Genomic DNA, 27415 nt, shown 5'->3' with positions numbered 1-27415 from the left:
ACTTCTTCCAAATAGCCCAAACACCATCTTCAGGGGATAGATGGATTACATCACATAGCTTTTCAAAAAATATTGCTATTAAGGGAACATAAACAGGCAATAGGAATGACATTTCACAATAATTTTATAATTATATGGATGTGTTTAGACAAGCTATACATGCATTATCCATTTTTATTATGAAGGTTTAAAAAAATCAAAGTTGCTTTTCCTTCTTTCAAACCATATGCATTTAAAAGATATCATTTACATAAATTGGCATCTGCAATAATAGAAATAATTATAACAGCAGACACATAACAAAATTAAGTACTGAATAGGAGATCATATCTGTATCAAAATACAAAATTGTTTTAAATGTTTTTATTATTAGGCTTACATCAATGTTGGGTCAAAGATACTATGTATCAAACGAACAACTATTCCAATGTTTTCTTTGGATGGGTAGATTTGACCAAACCCTTAATTATCCTATGGCACAATGGTGCCCCGCAAAACATTTGATAAAGTGATACCACTTATTTAAAAAAATTATATAACTGCCCATCTCATTGCTGCAACTCTGGATGGCTTACAGAGTTAAAACCAAAAAAGTGTATATAAAGGCAAATTCAAAAAAAACCCAGGAAAAAAAACCTATTTAAAACATTAAAAACTATTAAGTTATGTAAGAGAGCTATGCTCAGAGACTTGTATACAGGCATCCTTCAGATTACTGTTCAGGTTAAGTGTTCATAGAGTGGACACTCACAGTAAGATGATTCCCTGTAATTTATATTGTACAAAATATCTGCAGGCAATAAGTATGTATTTGAAACTGTTCCCTCTGATGGTTACAAGATCTCTTTGGACAAGGGCACCAGCTTTTTCTGCACCAATCTTCAAATCCCCTCCTTTGCGTCTGCTAGAATTAATTTTGGGAGATGGTCCTGTATGTAAGCATTTGCTTAAGTGACAGCACTATTACACAGTTGTCGTTAGATTCCTGAATCAACCTATTTTATGGATTTACAACAATATAGGACTGGTCTTCAGAAAGTCTGAACTAGAAAAATACCAAGTTGCAACTATTATTAGAAACTTAGCTGAAATAGTTGTTTACAGTATGAACATTTTTTCTGCTAAGGAAAGATGGCCTCTGTATATAAAAGGTTAAAAGGAGGCGAGGGGGGTTTATTGTATATATATTGGGTTTTTATTTTTGAAGCTATCCAAAGTGACTGAGAGTAAGCGCGCATATAGTATTTTTAAATAAACAAATGACCCTAAGCTAAACATGCAATGCTTGGTTTATATACAAGGAACTAGTTGATTTTGGCTGCACACAGCCTTCAGTTTGCTCTCATCTATATTATTTATTTTCCCTCCACAAAACTACCAGCTACTTACCAATCTCTGCCTTTAATACCCAAGCTGTGCATGCTGCAATAAGAAAATTGATCTTATTATTTTTAATATCATTTTGTAAGCACAGCAATTTTCCAAGTAGAGATGGAGGGTATGCTCTGTTAATACCTGAAAGCAGAAAAAGATACAGCAGATGCAGATGTCACAGGTAAGCACTACATTTGCCCTAATGCTTTGTATACCAGCTTACCTTTGTCTACTTTCCTGGACAGATGGGCACAGTTCTTAAGAATGAGAGTGTAACCAAGTTAATTCTTCTTTAACTCTGCTTTGTAGAATGTTAGTTTCCTACTTATTTTAATTAAACAGATGAGTCAGAACCACTTATAAAGGGGAACCACATATCACCACCTAAATGTTGTTAATTTAATTATGATTACAAATATAAGAAAACTCTATTGCTTTCCTTTCTTCTTTTTTTGTGATTGTGCTGCTCTGAGCACAATTGGCATTTCAAACTATCTTCAACAAATAAAAACATAGACAAATAATTTGCATGACTTGCATATGTTATAGACTTTTGTTCCTTTTCGACCAGGGGATAGCTAATTAGTTTTTATATGAAGAATGTTTGACATCCCTACAATAATATACTTCCCTCTGGTGGCTGTTTGGAAGACGACCCTTTCCCCTAAAATCATCTCTAATCATTACTGGTTTCATTTTATAACAACATGGTTAAAGTGAAAAAACAAACAAACATAAAACGTGTTATTCAGACTTTAGTTTTTATTTTTATTTGCAATAGTTTCCAGGCCAGGATTGGCAATAAGGACATCATGCTAATATAAACAAAAATAATTCTGAAAAGACAATTTTTTAAAATAAGTTTCCTTCCATTCTGCAAAAAGGGTATTATTTTTTTCTTGTGAAATTCCTTTTTAAAAATCATATATTACATTACTAAAAATCAGTATGTGTAATTTGGAAAGAATTTATACAAGTATTTTGCCTTAGAACTGTTGTAACACATACACTTTATAATTAGTAATAGAAACCATGGATTTTACATCTAATATCCTAAAATAATCACCCTTTTTGCATTGACACCAAAATGAAAAAGAACCTCAGTAAATGGAATGGTGATATGGAAAACTGGTTTAAAATCAAGACCTTTATCCAATTGATATGCACACGCTACTACCAAGGCAGTCAAACCCTGTAGTTAACAGTTATATGGGTTAATATGCACTATTATTATACACTGGTATATCTACTTTTTTGAGGAAAAAAAGGAAACATTTGGCATTTAAACACATTCAAGTATTACAAAACAAATAAACAAGTTAAACTGAAACAAGGAAACAGGGCAAATATTTCAGAATCAATGAACCACGTGTCATCTCACATTTGTAAATAAAAGGCAAATGGAGTCCTTAACATGCCGTCTTTTGTCTACAGATGGGAAGAAGTAGAGAAGCAAAGCTTCAAGGTATAGGGGTTAGAGCCATCTGTAAAATGCAAAAGTAAACTCAAGAGTTAGAAAAATGCTATAACTTTTACTCTTCAAAATAGCCTGGTCGATCATGAAATTATAGTTTTAAATTAAAGTTAAACAAACTGAGATGAAAAATAGCAAACTACTTTGAGCTAATTTTCTGTAAACACAGTTTTATAGAAATATGACATTTTTTTTACCCTAGAGAGCAATTTACCTGCATTCTTTCACAACTACATTTCTGTCACAGAAATATCACATGAATACAACATTTAAAATGCAGTACCTTCTTGCCAGGAAAATGCAGTATTTTAGTTTGCAAATAAAACTACCAATGCTGTTAGGACAGTTATATGGGATAGATCAGTTTATTTCTAATACTAAGTTACTGAGTCTTTGAAATGGACCACGTCATAGGTTTAAACAGTAGGTCACAATTCCTTAGGAGTCCGTGAGAAAATCAGACGGAAATCACAACTGTGGGAGAGCTTGTGCATCAAAGCTGAATCACTGTCTAGACAAACTGGCACGCCCAAGCACAAATGAGAGTAAGCACAGAGGGCAGTCTGATATCTTAAACAGGCAAAGAGGTTCATTGGCAATACTTGCTCCTGCTCTACCTGGACAATCAATAGTAAGCTTTTTCAAGAACATTGGATTGTTTATTTCTAATTAAAAGATTGCATTTTATAAATTGCAAGATTCTAACGCCGTTTTGTTTGATATGTAGGTGAAAATGGAATTAGTAAAAATAAAACGTATACCTTTCTTTCTGCTGAACACTAATCCATTTTCACAAATTAATTTGCCATTTACACCACCAAGTTTACAAATTATTCGACTATACTGGGAGAACTGGGAGATTATTCTTTCTCAATCAAGCTAATCATTTACTACATAGGAGCAAAATTTGTTGTTTGCCACTGTTTTAGACTTGGATGTAAGTGTAAGCATCTTTATCATAATTGATAATACTATCTTACAGTAAACAATTACAATTCTGTTTATATTTATCTGATAAACCCTATGCAAGTATGTATGTGTAAATTTATTTCTAATGTACTTATGCAATTATTAAATTCTTAATATTGCTTTATCATAATTGCTAAAACAAATATATTATCATAATTGCTGAAGCAAATTTCTCTAGCTACTGGATATTTAACCTGCTTTCTTAACTAACTTTTAAGATATTCTGAGGATTTGTAGCACTGTTTTCCCAATGTAAAACAACATACAGAACAAAATTACTACACTCTCCCAAGAAGGTCCATCTAGCAGGACCAAAAATAGCTTTCTCCGTGGTGGTGCGCTCCCTCTCGTAACATCATCCCTACAGAGATAAAGTTGATCACCACTTTGACACTCTTTTGAAAGGCCCTGAAGACCTGGTTCTACCAATGGGCCTGGGGGCAAAAGAGTAATATAGAGCCCATCAAGTGGCAGGTTGATTGTTTCTGCTGGGTTGGATGGGCAGGGGAGGGTTATTGCTTCTATATTGTTTTTATACTGGGTTTTATCTTTGTAAGCTGCCAGGAGTCACTTAGAATTAGTTGGCTAGCCATATACATGATCATAAATTAGTCAGTGAGTCAGTCAGTCAATCAATCAATCAAACAGATTAAAATGCAGTAGGCCCAATGGCATTATGAATGCTAATTTCTGCAAATTATACTTCCCAGCCCAACACTAAGACATCCTCAACAAACATGATGTGAAGATTATTTCATAGTGATACTTACTAGGCACTCTTATCTGGTAGTGATTTAGTACTGTAAGAGCTTCCACTGCATCTGTCTTGCATTCCCATTCCAAGAGACCAGAAAGTGTTTTAGCTGATGCTGGCAAACCAAAGAGTTAAAATGTTTTGTTTTGCTTTATTATTCTGTCAGAATCATTTGCCTAAGTTTTAAAAAATATTTTTTAAAGAATAAGTGAAATTGTTTTCTATCACATTAAAGGCATATTTAATTCAATAATAATAATAATAAACTGCCCATGAGAACCCCATAAGCACACCCAATCATGTCTAATATTGACTGACAATGTTCTCCTTCAAGTAATATTTACTTACGTTTTGGATCAAATACTTTATATTTGATAAAAGATAGAACTTCATGATCATCACACAACTGTAACAATAAGAAAACAAAAATATGGTTGATAAACAACAAGACTCAATGCTAGAGTGATTCACAGATACATTGCTATGAAGTACTTCCATAAATATCATGGCTCCCCTATTGAAATAACAAATATTGAATTATTACAATGTGTCAGGGAAGAAATATAATAAATTAAAAATAAACAATTTCAGGTAATCCTTGATTAATGACCATTCAAAGTTATGGCAGCACTGGGTCTGAAGTAGATGCCTGGCAGCAGCAGCTGGCTGAGGCTACTGAAGTACAGCTTTCTATTTCAACTCCTATGCCACCAGCACCGAGAAATGCTGCTGTGCAGGGCAGCCAAAAGGGCAGAGATGAAGGTAGTTAGGTAAGGGAGTTCAAGGGATGCAGTCCCTGAAATTCCAGTAAGGATTTATGGCAAACAAGGAGATTTGAAGGACTGGGAATAGTATTGCAGTCAGATTGGTAGCTAGAGGATGGATTTTGGATGGCAATATCATTTTGAAAAAAGGAGAGATTGCAATCCAGACAGCCGCTCTTTGTGAGTAGACAGTAGAAACCATAATTTTTGCACTCAGTTTTAAACTGAATGACTGAAAGTCGAGGCATTTCAATCAAGCTCATAACTATAATGTAGCCACAATTATTTGGACACAAAGTCTGATCAAGCCTCATTTTTTAAAATCATTTAAAATCAGAGAAAAACATTTAAATTTGATTACTAATATAGAATGGAGCAAAATACTTTAATCATATATTTTAAATTATAAAGGCATACTGAACAATATTTGTGAATAATCGATTTAAGAATATCTCCATTATAGATAAGACTATCCTTATGTTATGGAAGAACAACAACTGAGACTGAAAGCAAAGTAGATTTAAAATTGACAGGCTACAAAATGATATGTAAAAAAGATGTAAAAAGTATTAGATTTTGTAACCTGATTATTGTTTAGAACCATGGTCTATTCTTACCTTTACAAAAGTCTCTTCAGTCACACATAGGGGTACATTATAGTAATGCAATACACAAGAAGGTGGCTGGATGATGTTCTTGGATGCTTGGCCAGCACTTGTAAAACGATTGTTCTTGCTCATTGCAAAGTCTTTATAACTGCTTGTCCCATCTTCCAACTCAAATATTTGACTAGGAACAACTGAATGCTGCTTGGATACACTGCAATTAAAAAATAGACAAGAAAACTGCCTTCATATTTAAATCAGAAAATTTTACTTATTTAGCCTGTAAAATTTAATTATACTCTAATATAATTTAATAGATTGATTAACCTTCCAATTATTGCAGTAAAATATTCTTTTATCAAATGCATGTACACTGAGAGCTTCTGCACCGGAAACAAATCACACTTGGTCAAATACAGTATTCTATTCCTATTCCTGCCCAGACCAGTCCATTATTCTACTCTACTCTATTTATTTTTCATATTCTTAATCACCCCTCGGATAGATGATCTTTTCAATGTACAATACAATGAATAAAAACATTAAAATCTTTAATTTAATTTAAGATTAAAAAGTTTTAAAATTAAAAAATAACATTATAAAATTTCAAAAGGTGAAATATTCCAAAATTGGGGGTGGGTGGGTTAAGTAGGAGTTCTCATGGAACTAGCTAGCCCCATAGTTGTGTGGCACTCTGTGTCCTGTATACAAGATCACATAGCCAATTCTGACCACTTTGTGCAAGATCAAAAGATTGGGAGCTTTCGGTGGGCGGGGCTTAACGTTGCTACGACACAACATGCAACCTTGGGGCTCCAGGATTGCTGTTGATATCTCTGTTGCTGGACGATCCTTTTTGGATCTAAACCGTTAAGGAACGGTGATAGTGAAGGGCATGTCCTGCTGATCTCAGGGGCATCGCAAAGCCCCTGATTGATGCAGGAAAAATCTCTTTTTGCCGGCTACAAGAGAAGCAGCCAATATGGCTGTAGAAGGTTGGGACAAGTCCCTGAAACTGAAGCAGCACAGGAGAGACAGTGTGTCGAAATGGTAAGTAAAATCTTTATTAGAGAAGAGAAAATCCAAGACTCAGACTTAAAATAAAATTGAAGACAGAAGGAAATAAGTGGAGAATTTACCCTGGTTTAAAACTATCGTGTTATCTTTTTCACTTTAATTTTGTTTGTTTTTTATGGATGGACTTTTTACAAATGGCTCTTACTTTTAAACTGGACTGGTCTTTTTTCCCCTCCTTCTTCCTCTATACTTTTTCCATTTTTTGTGTTTGTGGATTAAAAGCCTCTTCCCTCGCAAGACTTAGCCGGATTGTAATCTTTAAACAATTTCTTTTTCTCTTTCCGGAGAAAAACACTTTCCGGAGTTTGGAGTTTAGAAAAGGGAGCCAAAAACAGAGGGAAAAGATGTAACTTTGCCATTTAGTGGCTAGAGGCAACATCTGATATTACAAAACTATCGGCTTGGTTTACTGAAAGGGTCAGTGGAAAAAACTTCATTGAATTTGTTTGAAACCTAGCAAAAGCCTTGGATGTTTTAGTGGCAGTGTTTATAACTTGGAAAAATGGCACTATATGAAGAAGAAAAGGAACTAGCATTGCAAAAAATTATGTTAGAAATTCAAAAACTTAATAACTACAGAGAGAATAGAAAAGAGTCTTGAATTTATAGATCAACATATAAAATATCAAAATACAGAAAGTACTGAGGGAAGAGTTGAGAATACTTATAAAACAACAATGAAATTTGAGGATAGAGTTCAAAAAATTACAGAGACATATGAAAGTGATAAGAAAATTGTTGACATTGACAGCAAATCGAGTGTGGAGGGAAATGATAAGTGCGGAATACGGAAAGGAGAGATCAATGCACTGGAACTCTATCTCAGATGTCAAAACATAGATGAAGAAAGTGGAGAAAATTTGGCAGAAACAATTAAGAGTAATTTCGGCAGAAGCACCAGTGATAACAAAAGTCAAGCAGATGAAGGGAACAGATGGAGGGTTTCGAATTCTTTTAAGATATCCAACGAACAACAAGTTGTCAAGAGAAGTCCACATAAGACTTATCAAGAAAACACTTAGAATACAGATTCTACAAATGGCAAGGGATATTGGACTGCACTATTTCTGGAAGGATACAGGATAATGAAATGAAATGTCACAATAAAATTTAGTTAAATGTAGTTAAACTTTGAGTATTATGTATAAGATAAAGTAACAATAGCTATAAAAATAATGATAATAAAGCATTTATATATACTAGATTGATATGAAATTTTATATAAACTGTAAGGATGATGGAGATGATGTTGAAAAGCCTTTTTATAAAAGATAAATAATTCTATATAGAATAGAATATAAAGATGTAATATCATTGGATGATTTCAGTATGATGTAATGAAATGCCATAATATAAATTTACTTCAAATTTAATATGCCTCATATAAAAAGGATGTAATAATAGCAATGCTTAATGGAAGTTTAACAATTATAATAATTTGTATAAATGTATATTAGATTGATGATACTAATAATGGAAAAACATGGAATTGAAAATTATTAGAGAATGTTATTAATGCTAAAATAATAGAATGATTCAGAATAGGATACAAAAAAATTCTTTATTATTGGATATATTGAAGATGATATAATGAATCATTATAATATAAATGGATGCATATTTATAATATGCATCCATTTATATTATATAAATATATTATTTAAAATGGTGAAACAATAGTGATAATTAAACAAATGAAGTACAATAATAATGTATGCAAAGATATTTGATTGACAACAAGTGATTTTTGATAAAGCTCAAGTGATGACTATGGAAAGGACGAAGAAAGATTTTATAACCAATCGACACACTGTATGTAGTTGAAGAGGTTTTTTTATGTTATATGTTTTGCGTGTTTATGTTTGAAAATAAAAATGTTATTTAAAAAAAAGATTGGGGGCTTTCATCACGTCTGAGGGCAGGATGTTCTACAATGCAGGGGCACCAGTAGAGAAATTGGACACCAGCTGTTCCTAGACTCTGCAAGTCAAAATTCTTTGATAGACATGGTCTGCAGCATTCTTCCCTGTCTGAACAAGTGGGATGGGGTGATGTGATGTGGCGAACCTGGTTCCACGGGTAACCTGGCCCTATGCCATATAAGCTTTATAGGTGGCCACCAATACCTTGAACTGGATCCAGAAGCAAACTGGAATCCAGTGCAGTTCAAAGAGCAAAGAACATTATATGTGCCCTTCTTGTAGCACTCAGTATGACTTGCACAGCCTCATTCTGCACCAGCTGAATCTTCTGGATACTTTTCAAGGAACAGAATGCATTGCAATAGTCCAATGAGGAGATGACCAGGGCATGAGGGACAGAACAGAAGGCCTCTGTCCCGGAAGAGGCATAACTACCACACAATGTGGAGTTGACAAAGGTCCTCCTGGCCATGGCTGCCACCTGCTCATTGAGCAGGAACCAAGAGCCTAAGAGAACCCCAATGTATGCACCAGGTGGCCCAACCTCATCCAGGGCCTAATTTGATAAACTTCTGCATACAGAGAAGTCAACCCAAAGACACTCTGTTTTAACAGGTTTCAGTTGGTTTCTTGTCCCCTATCCAGACCCCTTCCAGGCACTGTGAAAGAACATCCACTGCAATAAAGACATATAGCTGCATATCATCAGCATAGTGGTGATACTTGATCCGGTCACAGTGGTTTAGATGTTAAAAAAAAGTGGAAGGAGCACTGACCCATGGCACCCCACAAAGGAGGGCCATGAGCTGGATCTTTCATTCCCTATTAACATCTATTGGGACCAGCTTTGGAGGAAATAGGTGAACCAGCACAAAACTGTGTTGCCCATCCCCAATTCCCTAAGTTGGCGCAGAAAGTTACCACGGACAATGCTATTGATAGCCACAGAGAGGTCAAGAAGTGTTGGAATTCATTCCGGGTGTTTGTGTTCAGGGCAGTTTCTGCTGCCTGAAACACACTACACAGGGATGCAAAAACATCGCACCAGAAACATTTTTCCGGCCTAACGGTCAGGACTCACTATGCAGCCTCATGTAACAATGAAATATGTGAGCCAGTTACTCCCACATATGCCCTTTCTCTCCCCTATGCTGTGCTGTAACTTTCTATTCCCCCTCTCCCCCTCCCAATGCCATGCAGCTTGTAACTTTCTATTCCCACTCTTTGCCATGATGTGATTTTCTATTGGTTTATTTGTAGAATGCTGTGATTTTTCATTAGTTTACTTGTACCATGTGTGATTATATATGCCTTTTGATACGCTCCTTTTTTGATGACGCTGTAACTAACTTTTTCTAATAAAAGAGCCCTTCGATGATCATTCGAAGCTTTAGCTCATCCCGAGGAATTTTGTCTGGTGTTTTCCTTTTGATTAGGCAAGGACACATGAGCAGCCCTCCAGTGTGGCGACAACGCCGCAAAGAAGAGCAAAGATGGAGACACCACATCCATCATGCTCTCACCAGAGTGAGACCAACCAATGAGTGAGTGCAACCAATGCCATACCTGAACCTGAAAACTGACTGAATGCCAGTGCCATACCTGAACCTGAAACCTGACTGAAAAGAATCCATTTCCAGATAATCCATTCCTCCAGGACCCTCTGAGGTCACAAATTAATGAAGAGTCAAATGGCATTTTGTAATTGTACAAAAAGGGGTTTTCCCCAAACTAAATTAAATTCTCTAAATCAGGTTAATTTAACACATTTTATCTTATATTGGTATTGATATTAAAATAAAAATTGTGATGCACACCTACCAAACATTTAGTCTCTTCCCAAATAATTTGACATTATTGAGATGTGTAACTGCTCTTTCAACAGCATATTCATCACCCATTTCCACTAATGCAGTGCCTGGAATAGTCTTCATAAATTTCACCTGTAATATTTTAAAGTATACATAAATTAAGTTTAAAAGATGATAGGACATTTTTCAATTTCAGTTGGAAGAAACATAACAATGACTTGTCTTCAAAGATTTTTACTGTCCCTTTAAAAAGTCATACACAAGCTTTTTCAGGCAAATGGCTGCATTTAAACTTTTGGTGATCACCGGAATGCTAAAAAACTGGGTGAGATCAATTAAAAGAAAAGCTTCCACTTTAGTGTTAATGCAATTATTCCATTATACTATAATAAAATCACAATTCAATTTAAGAGTATTCAGAGGCCACATGTCTGGTTTTGGTGGGGTAATTGTAATGCATTTCTGCTTTACAGTCACATTGCTAGGGATTTAGTTTACCTTTTCAATATTTCCATACAAACAGAACAAGTTGAAGACTCTTGAGCAATTCATCTTTTGCTGGTGCAAACCACTGACCATGACAACAGATCCTGAGGGGCTTCCTCCATGCATGTAAGATGAGGAGGCTTGGGGAAGTGGATAAGCAACAAGCTCTGGAGTATCCCGAGATGCCATTCTATACCGATTTGGTAAAGGTAACAGAGGACCATGTGTTCCTAAAGAAAAAAATACTCCCTAGTTAATAAGTCTCAAATATTTAAGTATACAATGCATCAACTAAATATAGCATTAAAAATAACCACAGCAACACGTCTTATTTAGTGATGTTTCATTAAATAGTAAAACTAAGTTTTTAATAATACAGGTAATCCTCAATTTATGACCACAATTGAGCCAAAAATCTGTATTACTAAGCTAAACAGTTGTTAAACGAGATGTGCCATATTTTATCTTTTTTGCCAGTTGTTAAACAAATCACTACAGTTGTTAAGTGAATCATGAGGTTGTTAAGCAAATAAAGCTTCCTCCACTCTGCTTGTTGGAAGTCAGCTGGAAAGGTTACAAATGGTGATCAAACGACACAGAGACAGTGCAACTGTCATAAATACAAGCCAGTTGCCAAGTGTCCAAATTTTAATCATTTCATCATGGGGACGCTTCAATGGTTGTAAGTGTGAAAACCGGTCATATCACTTTTTTCAATGCTTTTGTAACTTCAAAAAGTCACTAAACAAATGGCTGTAATTCGAGAATTATCTCTATTAAGGTAGTCTGTGATTTACAATCATTCATTTAGTAATATTTGAAGTTACAATGGCACTGAAAAAAGTGACTTATGACCAGTCCCTAATGGAATTTGTGGAACAGATGGTATTAAGCAGGTTCTGACCAGTTCTGGAGAACCGGTTAACGGAAATTTTGAATAGTTCAGAGAACTGGTAAATACCACCTCTGACTGGCCCCGCCACCATCTATTCTCTGTCTGCTAAGTCCAAGCTGATTGGGAGGAAATGGGGATTTTGCAGTATCCTTCCCCTAGAGAGGGGTGGGAATGGAGATTTTAGAGTATCCTTCCCTTGCCACGCCCACCAAGCCACGTCTATAGAACCAGTAGTAAAAACTTTTGAATCCCACCACTGGTGTGGATGACCTTGGGGAACAAAGGGAAAAGATGCTGTCTAGGAAACAATCAAACAAGAGAGGTAAGAGCCACTACTAACTTAATGGTCAGAGAATGAAACTTAGTAAGGATCTGCTCTAATGATCAAGCATTTAAAAATGGATGATAGGAAGTCTGCATCTTCAGATTTGCAAGATTCGGTTAATGTGGCCTTACAATAAAATAGAATTAGTCTGTCTAGTCTTGTTTCCTATCTGGTTTACTTGAGAGGACTGTCATCACATTTACAACTGTCCCAATGTCCCTGAGGTCATGTGATCAAGGTCTGTGTGCTTGGCAACTGGCATGTATTTACAACAGTTGCAACACCAGTGAATCACTTGATCACCATTTGCAACCTTCTCAGCTGACTTCAGACAAGCAAAGTAACTAAAAGAGTTATCATGTGGCAAGATGGGTGGCTAATAAATTTCACAAATAAACAAAGCCAATGCAGGAAGCCAAATTTGCCTAACAACTGTATGACAACTGCACTGCTTACTATTGGAACTACCAGTTCACTCTTGGAGGTTATAAGTCAAGGACTATTTGTAAAGCAAAACTTGCAGCTTTGATTTTGTTCCTTGAACCTATTTAATACTCAACAGCAATGTTCCACCTTTTTTTAAAAAAAAAAAACCTTACTTTTAAATAATATAAAATAAAACTTACAGCTTTGATTCCCAGAACCTTTTTAATATACAGCAATACTACTGAATAATCTTGTTAAGTTCAAGATATGTTTCTAACTGAATTTTAATTGGCAGTAAAACTTCTAATAGAATGTAGAACTTGTTTCTTCTTTGAAAGCCAAATCAAAATTTGACATCGGTTACTAATATATTTTAGTTTTCAAGGCTCTATTACAAAGGACTCATCAATCTATCAAAACAGAAGCCCATTAGGAATTTTTTAATTATTTAATTAAAGTAATGCATTTTCTCCAAATGTTCATAAGGAACAATTCATCTTGAAAAAACTGTAAGATCACAAACCTCAAGATTCAATCTGGTGGTAATTACTGTATTTTATCTATTTTTAACTTCCATATAATTTTTGGATAAAAACATAAGCCAGGGAATTGTAATAAACTGAACCACTTCTTTAACCTAAAAATAAAGATTATCCCTTCTATGTAGCAATGCGAGCAATTTCTTTCATGCAGAAGACACAGATAATTGCAGAAATAGGTGTGTTTTCCATATAAATCCCCAGAGATTTATGAATAATTTTTAAGAAATTAAATTCATAAAAGAGGAACTTACCATAGCCATCATGTCTAAATGATGAGGGATGTTCTCCCAAAATAGCTTGCCTCTGTCGGCCTTTCCCTCTATCTGAAGAATAAGAGAGCATTGGTTTTTTTAAAGTAAAAAACCCTCTCAAAATATTAGAATTTTATTAACTAAAAAAATATATTTTCTGATTAAAACTTAACAGCAGCTCTGCTAGATCTGATCTCATGTCCACCAGTCAAATATTATATTTCCAACAGTATGGTAACCAGATATTTTTAAGGTTATACATTTGCATATTTTGGTCATTTAGTCATTTAGACTGACTTGTTCTAATATGAAAATACACCAGAATTATTGTTAGGACACTAGAAATATTGTTGTTATTAAAATCACATCCAGGAAGATTTGACATTTTAAACTTAAGAAAACTCTACAGGTGTCTTAACACTACAATTACTCTCGTAAAAATCAAGCTGTAAATGCAGTACTTTCGAAGGACAGTACCTGATTCACACTATTAGCTTCAACAGCAACATATTTTCAAAGAGGGCTTCTTTTCAAGAAGTTTCAGCATAATCCAACAACAACCTGTATTACATGGTTTCATAATCAGTTAACAGAGGATCATATTTTTTAACATACATCAACAGCTATTAATGGGAAAGTGCTGAGAAAATTATACATCGCTACACTATTATTATACAATCTATATTATAATGCCAATGAAAATTGAACTTTTAACAATGAGAAGTTTTCAGCAAATTTCATTTTATACAAGAATATAAAGTTAACCAAGGGGTCAACACTATTGGATGAAAGCAGCAACCAGTAAATATCTACTGCAATGGCATTTATCATTAATGTTTGCTGATTGTTTTATTACATAATTTGAAGTGTCAATTTTTTAATTGATTGCTAAACTGTGAGAAATAAGAAACAAAGATAGTAAAGATAGAAAGTATTTCAATGAGAAAATATCTATGTTTTTACATGGAGCCTATTAAAATCAGCATGGGTTGTAAACTCAGCTTTGATAATAAAAAGCTAAAAGTTTGTTTCCAAGGCCCACAATTTTGTTAGGGCAACTTGTTGAAAATGAAAACATTAGAAAAAAATTTGTAAGTCCTCAAAACAAAAGTGAGGAAGAATATTTTTGTATGTCAACTACATACATATATTTTACATGGATATTACTTATTCCTGACCAACAACTGAAAAGGAAATATGAAAAAAATATGTTTAAAGAAAAATGAAGATGCTGCTACTCTTGATAGCCATGTGGTCATTGACCAAAAACAATAGAGAGGAAAACGCAACCCATAGGTATGGTATATTTGTCTGGTACATATTTCTATGTAACTATAAAGTATGCATTGGTACAACTGCCCTATTTCCATACTCTACAAAATAGTATTAACAGGATCTATATTCAATACAACTGACAAGATTTCATCTAGCACTTTTATACAGTATTAGGTTCTTGAGTGCAATGCTGTAACACAATACCCTTGTTGAAAAAAGGAGAACCAAACCGGTTCAAATATTCAAAATTATCTGCTTAATGAAAAACATAAAAACTCCCAAGTTGTGCTTGATTTCTGGTGATTTCATGCACATTTAACTTTCTTGTTAACATGAAAGTGGTCTCCTCTTGCCACACTCTGGGTTTATTTTGTTCAGATTTGCAGCCCAGTCTAAACTGACAGATCCCTATGACAGTACTGTTCCCACCAGGCTGCTTAGCTTCAAAGCCTAGATAAGATTAGCCAACTTTGCCAGATAAATTATAAGTCCAAAATAAATGAGTAATTTTCTATATTAAGGAAGTTGCCCACTCACTGGCAATTGGTTTATTGCTCACATTATGTTCTCTATGATTCATTAAAATTGATATAGACAGTAGCTTTTATTAACTGTTATTTATCAGAATAAAAAGCTATAATTGTCTATCTACAGAAAATGTGGTGCAGGTTTTTCCATTACAATTTAAAGTAATGCTACATACAGTCTTCAATTTACAACCACAATTGGAAACCGAATTTCATCACTAAGCAATGCACTCATAAAGTGAAATATCACGTGACTACATCACTTGGCAACTGTAATACCAGCACTCAATTAACTGAGAAACACAGGTTAAGCAGAGGGAATCCCAGGTAAGGAGTGGGGGTGGGGGAGGCCTGGCACAAGCCACACAAAAGATGCAATGTGGTGCAAAACTGCAGTTGCTCTTAGAAGTCTCAGCCTGTCCCAGCAACATGATGCAAAGCTACTCCACTTGGCCCAGCAGCACTTAGGACAATAGGGGTATTGCCATTTCTCTCACTCACTTATCTCCTCCCACCATCTATACTCTTTGGGCTACTGTATGCAAGGCTGGTACTGGCAGTTTAAGGCCTTCATTCCAAGGCACACACCCCATTCACATGATCCTTTGGAAAGCTACCTCAGGTCTCGCAAGAATGGACGCATTATTTGGAGAGAGGCAGGAACATAATTCTTGCCCCAATATCACCCTCTGATGAGAAGTACCACTGCACAGAACAACCAAAAAGCATAAATAATGGGGAGACAGGTGAGTGGGGGAGTTGCCGCACGGCTACAGTTATAAGTGTGGGTGGGCTACCAAACCCCCTAATTTAGTCACATGACCATGGGGATGCTGCAACAACCATAATTTCAGGCATGGGCATCCATTTTTTCAGTACCATCATAATTTTAAACAGTCGTTGAATGAATGGTTGTAAACTGAGAATTAGCTATGCTACTCTGCTAAGCAATCATGTGGGTGTATTTAAACAACAAAGTGCACATATTCAAAGATATCTCAGTGCCACATAACCAATCCATTCTTGAGAACTGAAATGATGTTCAAAAACAGTTAAAAATAAGAAATAGGACTTGTTATTGAAAGAAAAGTCAAATGTCACAATAAAAATGAAATTTTTGATACAGCTGTGTTATTTTCCTTCAAGGAAAGATTTCTTATTTCCCCCAGTTTAATTTCCAGGATAGGCCACAGTTCCTAAACAGAATCTGAATTGAATGTGTAAACTTAGTATCTTAGTTATGTTATCTGGCAATTCGAAACAAAGTTTAAGTTTTACCATAGCATTGTGGTTGAATAATCTGCTAACCAATAGCATAGCCCACTTATTAACTTTTTACAAATACTTAATTCTTCATTCCAAAGCCTACATATTAATAGTACATGTTACAATCAAAGCACTATCTATAAAATGCAACTTTTAGATAATAGTTTAAAGGCAAGCTAGGGCCTAATATTAATAGTACATTTTCACAGTCAAAATGATATCTAAAAAAATCCAACCATGAGGTAATTATTAAAAAGTCAAATCTTGTTTCACGTCCAAAATTTGCTAAATACTCTACCTTGATAAGTTTCCCAACCTCCTGCTATTAATGCCTAATTTTTCAAAAAGTATACATAGCAAATTATACACATCATTAGAAATTACAGAGAAGTACAGAATAAGATTTTTTTACACTTTCATGCAGGTTCTTTTCCTGATGCAAACAATGTCCCTGTTAAGCTTTGCAGTTCAAAAAAATGAAATATACTTTGGGTAATGCAATAAAACCTGAGGAACTTGCCTGGCAGGTTGCTGCAAAATTTCAATTTATTTTTAGGTAGTTATGATCCTTTAGACAACATTTACATTGGAAAACTTATCTTACATAAAACCAAAACAATTGCCACAATGTACAAGAGAAAACAAGATTTGGAGTTTTCCATATTATATTGTTTTGTTCTAGGGATGTAAGACAGGAACCATGTGCAAGCTGATTATAATGGGTACAGTCTACCATGGTATTCATGACATGAAATCAGAAGTACTGTAAGTATCCTTCTTGACATGCTTGTGGTGATGATGCATGCAGTATGCAGTCAAGGTGAATTGCAAGTCTGAGGTTTTTCAGAGGGCCATTTGATGATGCCGATGTGGTGCATGATGAAGTGTAGAGTCAGCCTGCTGGAGTCCTCTATCCTTCTTAATGCTTTGTCCACCATATGGGAAAATTCTTTTCCATGGAGAAGCAGTGTGCAAGTTTGTAGTTTGTAAGGAAAAGTCTGCATCAGTGTCCTCTCCTCCAAAGAGTGAGAGCTGCTTGGAGAAATGAAAATCCTTGTACTGCAAACATGCTTGCATGTATGGGTTCCTTCTTGGCCTAAACAATTCAGTATATCACCAGGGGACTCTAGTGTTGAAAGTTATTCTTTTCCAGGATTACAAAGCTTTAACAAAAGTTCCACCAGCAATATTTGTCTTGCATTAAAGAAACTGTCTGCATATGTATATATATATATGTATATGGTAGATACAATTACCCAAAAACTTACCTCGTCTGCCCAGGTATGGCTTAGTATAATCCCAACTATCATTGTCATTTCGAATTACATTAAGTCGAGTTGGCTGTTAAGATACAAGCAAAACAGTGAATTTTAATCAGTGCTTTTTCTTCTAGAAAAGAGAGAGGCTTAAGAAGATATAAACTTTACCCTTGCATATTCAATTTTTAATGTACAGCATCCTGCATATATATCCGCTCCATTGAGTGCAGCTTTTGCTTTCTGAGCACAAAGAACTGATTCAAACGTAAGATATGTTAAGGATCTTTAGTTAGTCTTTAAAATACAGCGATAAAATATTTCAGAAAAGAACTCTGTAGCTGTGCTAGAAGTCACTCAGAATCCATTTACCATATTTTTCAGAGTATAAGACAACCTTTTTTCCTCAAAAAAGAGGCTAAAAATCTGGTGCATCTTATACACTAAATACAGCATTTTTTGCCTCCTGAAACCCCGCCCCCTTCACCAAAATGGCTGTGCATAGCTTTATGGTGGCTTTCAGAGAGTTCCTGGGGGCTGGAGAGGGTAGAAATGAGCAAAAAACTGGCCGCTTCTTGCCCCTCCCCAGCAGCACTCTATAAGCCTCCATAAGGCTATGCATGCAATTTTTTTTGACAAAAAACTAGCCCGTTTTCACTCGTTTTTGAGGGGCCCCGGAGCACTCTGCAAGGGCCCCCCCCAGGTTATTCATGCCTTTAAAAAAAACGGGCCTGTTTTCATGAAAAACGGGCCATTTTGGGAGGTTTGCAGAGTGCAAAAACTTTTTTTTTTCCTTTTGGAAAGCTCTTTAACTGATTGATGAGAATTACATTGATCAAGCGCAGTGCCAGCAGAAACAGTTTTAGTTCCTGCAGATTGTCAGCCATTTCCTTCTCCAGCACATGGATAAATACACCTGGAAATATCTACTTACCTACCTACTCTCTCTCTCCCTACTTACCTACTGTATTTCTCTCTTCCCTCTTCTTCTAGCTACCAACCAACCTACTCTCTCTCTCCCCCTACCTATTGTATTTCTCTCTATCCCTCTACCTAGCTACAGTATTTCTATCTCTATTTTTCTCTCTCTATTCCTTTATGTACCTACCTACCTACCTACCTACTCTCTCTCCCCCTACCTACCTACTGTATTTCTCTCTCTTTATCTCCCTCTCTCTCCCTCTATCTGCCTACCTACTTTTTTTTAGAATTTGCCTCTTCAAAATCTTGGTGCGACTTATACTTGGTTGTTAATTTTAATTTAATTTTTAAAATTTTATTGTAAATATCAATTGGGTTTTTTGAATACTTTACTAATGTCCCTTTTAATTTTTGTAATATGTATTTTCTTTTATGTTGTACGCCACCCTGAGTCCTTGGGAAAAGGGCGGCATATAAATCCAATAAACCTCAAACCTCATACTCTGAAAAATACAGAAATTGGGTACTGACAACAGTAAACCTAGATTTGCTGGTAGATTTCTTGTTGATTTCTAGTTGTTTCTAAGTTGTTATCCATACCAAGAATGAAATGACTTTCAATGTACATTATATTACTAAGGGAGAACTTGTGGGGTGGTTTTCTTTTGTTTCTTTGTGAACAAATTAAGCTATAGTCAATGTGTCACACTTCAGAATTCATAATTCTGACAAATTTGAGAAGTCATAGTCTTTCTTCTAAATTTAATTTTATGCATTATTTTTTCATAAGCTGCAAGGCTATTTATTTAGGCCTACAAAGGATCGGATCCATCTCGATCTCACTGCCAAAATAAAACTGTTCTACAGAACATTCAAGGAATAATTTATGGCTGTTATTTCTGTCTACAGAGATTCTCATTCATCCAGGTCATGGTTGTCCCAAAGATGCTTTTCCAAAAGGCAACTATATTTTCTTGCGGTTATTTTCTTTGAAAACATTTCACTTTGCATCCAAGAAGCTTTAGTTCAGCTCAGAGAAAACACCAAGAAAGTTCAGTTGTCTTTTGAAAAAACATCTTTGGGCTGTTATTTATATTGGGACTGGCACTTGTCTGTAAACTACTGCGAGTTGTTCTAATTCAGTGGTTGCATAAATGCAGAATAAAGGAATACATAAATAAGTTTTCTGGTAAGTTCCTGTGCTACAGCATAACAATACAGTACTGAAATTGGGTAACAAAACGTTTGCAATAGAACAAACCAAGCTCAGAGAGCACCAAGGACTCCACAGTTCAACACTGAACTACTTATTTCTCTTCTATTAGAAGAGTAAAAGGATATTCAACCATGGCTTGTATTCCATTTCTCTTGAATATGACAATACGTTGTACTTTCCCAACAGGATTGCATACTGTATACAAGACATCCTACAAAAGAAAGCAGATGTTTTACCTTACAAGATAATTCAAAATGTTAACAAATAAAAATATATACAACTATTAAAAAGCCATTCTGAGAAAATACTGTAATGCAATTCAGAAAATAAAGTTTTAATTCAGTTTCCCTATACATACTTTAAATATTTTGCATGCTGCACTGGTAAATATGCAAAGTTAGTATGCCAATATTTGTACCATTTATAAAGCAGAACAGAACAAAATGAAGGGAAAATGATTATTCCTTTCCAAATTATGCTGAAAAATGTTGAACTAATCTATTATAACTTTATCACCATTTATTTATTTATTTATTTATTTATTTATTTATTTATTTATTTATTATGCAGCCAATTACACCTAGAGGTGACTATAGGCAGCTCACAACTAAACAAAAGCAACAAGATAAAAAATTTAAACGTTAAAATAATACATATTAACATTAAAATTTACTTTAAAAAATAACAAAAATGGCAAGGAAGGACACAAGATGCATATAGAGAGGAATGTGGGATCTTAATCACCTCCAGTATGATACACCCCATCACAAAGAAATTACAGGACTGTTCTTGGAAAAGTTACAAGATCTAAGTGGCAATATGTTAAAAGTATGTACATTTATACTGTATATATTTATAATATCATGAGAACTGAATTCAACTTAAACAGAACTCTGCTTCCAAAAGCAGACTGGCCTGGCCTCCTGGGAAATCTTTCCACAACTGTCCTCACTTCACATAACATAACTGAATCATTCACTTTACACAAGAAAACTATGATTCATAGTTATTCATTCTAAATAATGTTAAAATTGGATTACATAATATAGATGGTTTTTCATTTGCATGCTCCTTATATAGAAATGCAGTTATTTATTGATTTATGGAACATACTTTTAGTCATAACAGACAATGAATCCAGTAATGAGAAGGAAGTGGGGAGTCTTCAGTGCACTTTAACCTTGGTTGTTTATCTACAGACATTTCATTACCTGACTAGATAACATCATCAACACATTGATGGTTATCTAGTTGGGTAATGAAATGTCTGCCAGTAAACAACCAGGTTCAGAAAACATCAAAGTCTCCACAATTCAATTCTGAGTCACATATGTTCTCTTCCATGAGAGGGAAGATACGACAAAATGAAAAACAGCTTTTTATACTAAACCTGTATTAAATATTTACTTTTAAATCATTTAGCTTTGACTTGGGTAGGGAAAAAAAAATATTTTACTTACAGAAAATTAAAACCATTTGAGATTCATTAAGACCACTAAAATTAGAGGGCAAACTCTCAAGAGTAACTAACAAAAACAGGAAATGAAATCTGAATATAGGAATACTGAGAACTGTATTAAATAATATATTACAAAATGCTGTTAAACAGGAAACTATTTCATCACTATCTCTTTTCCCATAAGCTATGAGTTGTTTAAATGACTTGTAAACAGTAACACAGGCAAAAAAAGGATTAATTGCTAATTTTATAGTTCAGCCAAATAATTTTCTATATTTTCAAAATAATATTGCTGCTACATAAATGAGATCATACTTTCCCAGTATTACAGAACAAAATATACTGAAAAGAACACATGCATTTATATATGAAGATGCTTTCAATATAAACCAGAAAGAACAATCTTAGATCCTGCCAATGTAAAAAATAGGCAAAGAGGCACAAACTTGCCACAAGCAAGCACAGTATAGGACAATCTAAAGCATCAAATATTTGAGATTTATGCTGTAAAACAGACATACCACAGTAATTGGATATAAAGGATTCTGAATTGATAACAGCAGAACTTTGTTCCCACCAGATGGGTCATCAGTATTTCCTGGACGAGTTATTCTTTTGCTTGTAGAGTAATTGAAAAATGCTTGCTGTCCTGCTATGTATACTGGCTCATCTGCTGCAAAAGTAACACACTTTTTGGCACTTTCAATATCCTCAAATTCTACCAAAGCTTGGCGTTTAAATGGCATCATCATCACATAACTACAGGAAAAAAAACACCAAAACGAATTAGTTCATAATATAATTCAGCAATTAAACTAAAGCAAAACTTATATAACTTAATATAAAAATTCTACTGCCAAATGCACAAAAAGGCAATTTCATTTCTTAAAAGTCAACGACAACTTTGAGTATAACATAAACTATTAAATTTAAATTATATCTTTTAAATACCTCTGACTATAAATAGCCTATGAAAATTTTGATGATGAACAATTTCATACATTACTGTTTTGAATTAGTTGCTATGAAACATAATTATAAAAAACAACAATAGATATGTAAAACCAGTCTAAATTATTTCACAGAGCTTGTCGTGGAATATTTTTCACTAATCTGATGAAATGTGCATGTCTGGGGGCAAGGATCAGTGGACATAAATCAGACTAATTCAACACTCAGAATATGAAGAATCCTCCTAAACATTTTGTTCTTTATTCAGTTTAGAAAAATAATTCAGTAAGTGACAAGTTCCCCAGTTTTAAATTATATCCAAACATGCCTTGATTTTGTAGATTGTTTGGAAATCATTAATCATAGCTTCATCATTCAACTCTATTGACCTGGTCTATGGATAATGTTATACCATAAATATGATGAACTTTATTTAACAGCTTGACTAGATCATGTCAACAAGATATAAAAAATGTCTTATCCTTTTATATATACAGCCACAGCAAAATGCAGTTTTCTATCATAACTTTTAAAAAAATCATTAAACCTACCATATGGTACCAAATTTTTCAAGAGCTTCCACAAGGTCTGCCTCCACAACTGACTCACAAAGACCACGGACATGGACCACAGGAGAAACGGAAACTTTGTGATGACTGCCTCCTGCATCCTAATAAAAGCATTTTAAGTTTCTTTTTAAATCATACTATAAAATATATTGTGAATTACAAATTACAACTTACTTTCATGTTTAACAGTATATATTTATAACCTAAATATGAAATACGGAACTATGTCTAAATTTACTTGTTATAACAGTAATTTTTTCTCTAGCTCTAGCTTGAATGTTGGCTACTTTAAGACTTGCCTTTTTTTCAAGTAATGGCAATTCTAAATGTCTGTGGGAAGATTAAACAGAAAATAGAGAAGGGAAGGGACTATGGTATGAAAGCCAATTTTAAATCTCAACTTTACATTCCAACGAACTTTAGGTTATCATTACTTTTCCAGTTTAATGGTTATAGTTAATTATACATTACTTTAACATTACTTGGAGAGAACAACAAAATTATGAAAGACACAGGAAATTAATACATTGTAATTGCCAGAATGCAGCAGATAACCTGAGCCATTCAAAGATGAACAATTCTCTGCATTTCTTATTCAAAGTGATAATCTGTAAATATTATGTTTACAATAGTATTCTCTTGAGTAACTTAAATTATTACTGCCGGGAGGTCTATCACCAAAAACAAAATAGGTGATTTGATTGTAATAAAACATTTTCCACTTTTATGAAACAATGTATAAATTTAAATTATCTGAATTTCAATCAAAATATTCATATATATTAAATGAAAAATTAGCAGATAGCTGTCTTTAGAATAGAACCATTCATGGACCCAACTTTTAAGAAAATAGTTTTCAATACATTTTTATTCTTCAAAATCTAAATGTGAGAGAAATTATATTTGTTTAAAATATGAACATCATTTCAAGCCAAGAAATAATATTGAATTAGTTTGAATTTGTTCTCTGAAACTAGAAATGTTAGCTCAGATAATAGCAATAGCACTTAGCCTTATATACCTCTTCACAGTGCTTTACAGCCCTCTCTAAGTGGTTTACAGAGTCAACATATTGCCCCCAACAATCTGGGTCCTCATTTTACCCACCTCAGAAGGATGGGAGGCTGAGTCAACCTTGAGCCTGGTAAGATTTGATCTGCCAAGCTGCTGGCAGCCGGTGATCAGCATAAGCAGCCTGCAATACGGCACTCTAACCACTGTGCCACCACAACTCAATAATATACTAAATAAGCCATGGATAGAGCTATTTTATTTGCTCAACAAAAGAAGAGAATGAAAATAATGCTTATTTGTAGATAAGCTATATTAATTTTAATTAATTTTCAAATAATTCGTTTTGGGATTAAAAGCATTTGATTACATATTTCATTACTATCAACTAAATTACATATTGAAACAATTTTGCATATGTAAGAAATACATTTACATCAACACGTTTATGCTTTCAGACACTGCTGCAATTATTATAAATGCTTCTCTAATTTACAATTATAGGTTGTCCTTGAATTACAATTGAGGCCAAAATTTATGTTGCTATGTGAAATGTTTGTTAAGTGAGTTTGCCCTATTTGACGACTTTTCTTGCCACAGTTGCTAAGTGAATTACTGCATTTATTAAGTTAGTAACACGGTTAAATGAACCTGGATTCCCCATTGCCTTTGCTTGTCAAAAGGTTGCAAAAGGTATCACATGATCCTGGGATTCTGCAACCATCATAAATACGAACCACTTGCCAAATATCTGAATTTTCATCATGTAATCATAGGGATGCTGCAAAGGTCGTAAGTGTCAAAAACAATCATAAGGCACTTTTTTTCAGTGAATGGTTACTAAATGAACAGTTGTAAGTTGAGGACTACCTGTATACTGTACGTTATCTGCAGGATGAGCAAAACAGCATGACTGTTGCTTATGTGTGGAATTATGCAGTTAACATATACTTGTTGTACCCCTGCAGTTTCTTCACTATAACAATATTCTACATGTTTGAAACTTACCTGGTGATCTGTTTATTCGGTTATTGCTTCAGAATATACAAATACTGTACCGTGGAATTCTATGATTCAGGCTAGTGTATATATCTCAATAAGAGGGCTGTTTCTGACAGTGAGGCATTAAATTAATTCCCTATCCTATCCTCAATTTCTGAGAATGGCTTATTCTTCTTGCTAATGTTTCACATAAGCAAATGACAAGTAAAGCAATTCCTGAATTATTTCCAGAACCTGTACTAGCAGTGGCCATGCTGTATTTTCTTCTGAATTGTAATGTAACATGTTACATATGCATGTTTCCTCTTTCATGTTGCACCTGTATATGTGAGTACTGGGAGTATTAGATAAGCTGAATGTACAGGTTTGTATCATAGGACAAGGGGAGATGGTAACATTTTAAGAAACCTTTCAGCTGCTTTTCCCATAGCAATGCCCGGGAAGGATTATTTCAGGGTCTTCTTCAGCAGCTCTAGGATGGATCTGGACTATTATCAAAGTAGATCTTTACCTTGCTGACTCTCTTCCAAATACCAGTTAAGGACCTATTTTATTTTGTTTTTGAGCAGTTAACCCTAGTTGATAAGACAAAATTTCAAACCCCTTTCTGCTGAGTTAAAAACTGTAAAAATGAAAAGTGATGAATTTTGTAGTGTAATCAAGATAATGATGGTCAGGTTGTGAGAATTCAAGCTAATTGTAATTCAATCAATAACATATTTTTTTTTAAAACCCATATGTCAGAATGATGAACAGAACATATTGTAGACCATGGCTTAGATAAAATTAACTGAAAAGTATTTTGCAGTTGAAATGCCTTATTTTGAAATCTGAAACAGCCAATATGACTCAGAGAATTCTAAGTAATTGATTCCAATTACTTCGGGTATTTTACCATGGTCAAACATGCTGAGCTCTCCGTTTCTGGGCTCAGAGTACTTCCAATACTGTACTTTAAAGGCAAAACAGTATGGCTATAATATAATGCACTTTGAAGCGGATTTGTTCTGCATAGACAAAGTTGTAGCTCATCTGAGCCACTGATGTGAATGGCTCTGCTGTAAGCAGTATTATCACTGATTTATTTATAAGTATGACGTATATACAGACAAAACAAATATATACCCTGTACAATACTGCAGGAAGAGATGAAAAATCCCAGATGACTGTAATATATTCTAATCTATTATTCTCCCATCCCACAAAAGCACAGACCTTAGTACATACAAAGCTTAGTTAGAAAATATAGCTGAAAACAGAACTCCAATAACAAAGGGGATTGCAACAGTTATCTCCTTCGAATCCCTTCTTAAGATGAATGAGGGAAGGAAAATAAACACGGCAGAATTTGAGATACTGAGGTCCAGGATTAGACAAAGAAAAATCTCAACTTTCATCTCCTCAAAATTTGAAAGCGATGCCTAATGCAAGTTCCCAATTTGTGGGATGCCGAGAGACGGGAAAGGATTTAAATATGCTCGGCTGGTGAGTATGCTTAGCCCAAGGATAATTTGGAAAGAAAGCCTCTCTGGGATCTCAAAAATCAAGATGGAATATAAGATTTAAGACTTCCACCGACAACACACGGCTTATTTTGGGGAGGGGGGGAGCTAGGTTGTCTTTAAAAGAAAAGCCTAGCCCTTTCCAGATGCGTTAAATTCTTGGCCAGGATATCCACGGGCTTTTCAACGAACACCAACGTCACCCTTCTCTCCCCCTACTTGGGGCGGAAAGACCCCCGGGGCGGCACTGGTGTGAATCCCTCAGGGACATCTGCCTCCATTCTCCCTGCCCAGCCTGCGAGCGACGGGAACAAAAAAACACAAGAGTGCGCGCCGCGCCCGCTTTCCTTACCCCTCCGGAGAAGCCCCCTGCGCGAGGGGCGGCCTTTTCCCGGCGGCTCTCGCCCTCCTCTGCCCCATACTCGATCTCCCCCTCTTCGGCGGCTGCGCTGGGTTTCAGCCTCTTGGCCTGGCTCTCGTACGCGCCGTCCTCCTCCTCCTCATACTGTTCCCCAGAGGACGGGGAAGACATGGCGGCGGCGTCTTTGGCGAAGGGATGAGTGTGCTGAACGCACAATTGGCGCGCGAAAGGGGGGGGGGTGGACCCGAGAAGATCGGTTAAGTAAGGCCTGCCAGAGAGCGAGAGAGAGAGAGAGAGAGAGAGAGAGAGAGAGAGAGAGAGAGAGAGAGAGAGAGAGAGGTGCCCCGGCACGATAAAAGCAAGACTACACCGCAGCGACGCACGTTTACCTACACAAATCGCAGCAACGCGGAGGAGGACCGGT

The 27415-nt window shown here is 35.1% G+C and overlaps 1 protein-coding gene across 1 annotated transcript; it reads right to left on the bottom strand.

The window, feature by feature from the left end:
• Positions 1-2633: 2633 nt before the first annotated feature.
• HNRNPLL (heterogeneous nuclear ribonucleoprotein L like) lies at positions 2634-27415 on the bottom strand. Its single transcript, XM_032215703.1, has 13 exons — positions 26983-27415; positions 23098-23216; positions 22117-22354; positions 20262-20347; positions 18171-18267; positions 18012-18084; positions 13676-13747; positions 11249-11466; positions 10761-10882; positions 5953-6154; positions 4920-4977; positions 4588-4686; positions 2634-2858 (listed from the first exon to the last, which is right to left on the bottom strand). The coding sequence occupies exons 1-13, from the start codon at positions 27160-27162 to the stop codon at positions 2803-2805; spliced, it is 1620 nt and encodes a 539-aa protein (XP_032071594.1). The 5' UTR covers positions 27163-27415; the 3' UTR covers positions 2634-2802.

This window comes from Thamnophis elegans, chromosome 4 (genome assembly GCF_009769535.1).
Source record: "Thamnophis elegans isolate rThaEle1 chromosome 4, rThaEle1.pri, whole genome shotgun sequence".
In the NCBI taxonomy this organism is placed as follows: Eukaryota; Metazoa; Chordata; class Lepidosauria; order Squamata; family Colubridae; genus Thamnophis; species Thamnophis elegans.
This window is presented reverse-complemented; position numbering and strand designations above follow the sequence as displayed.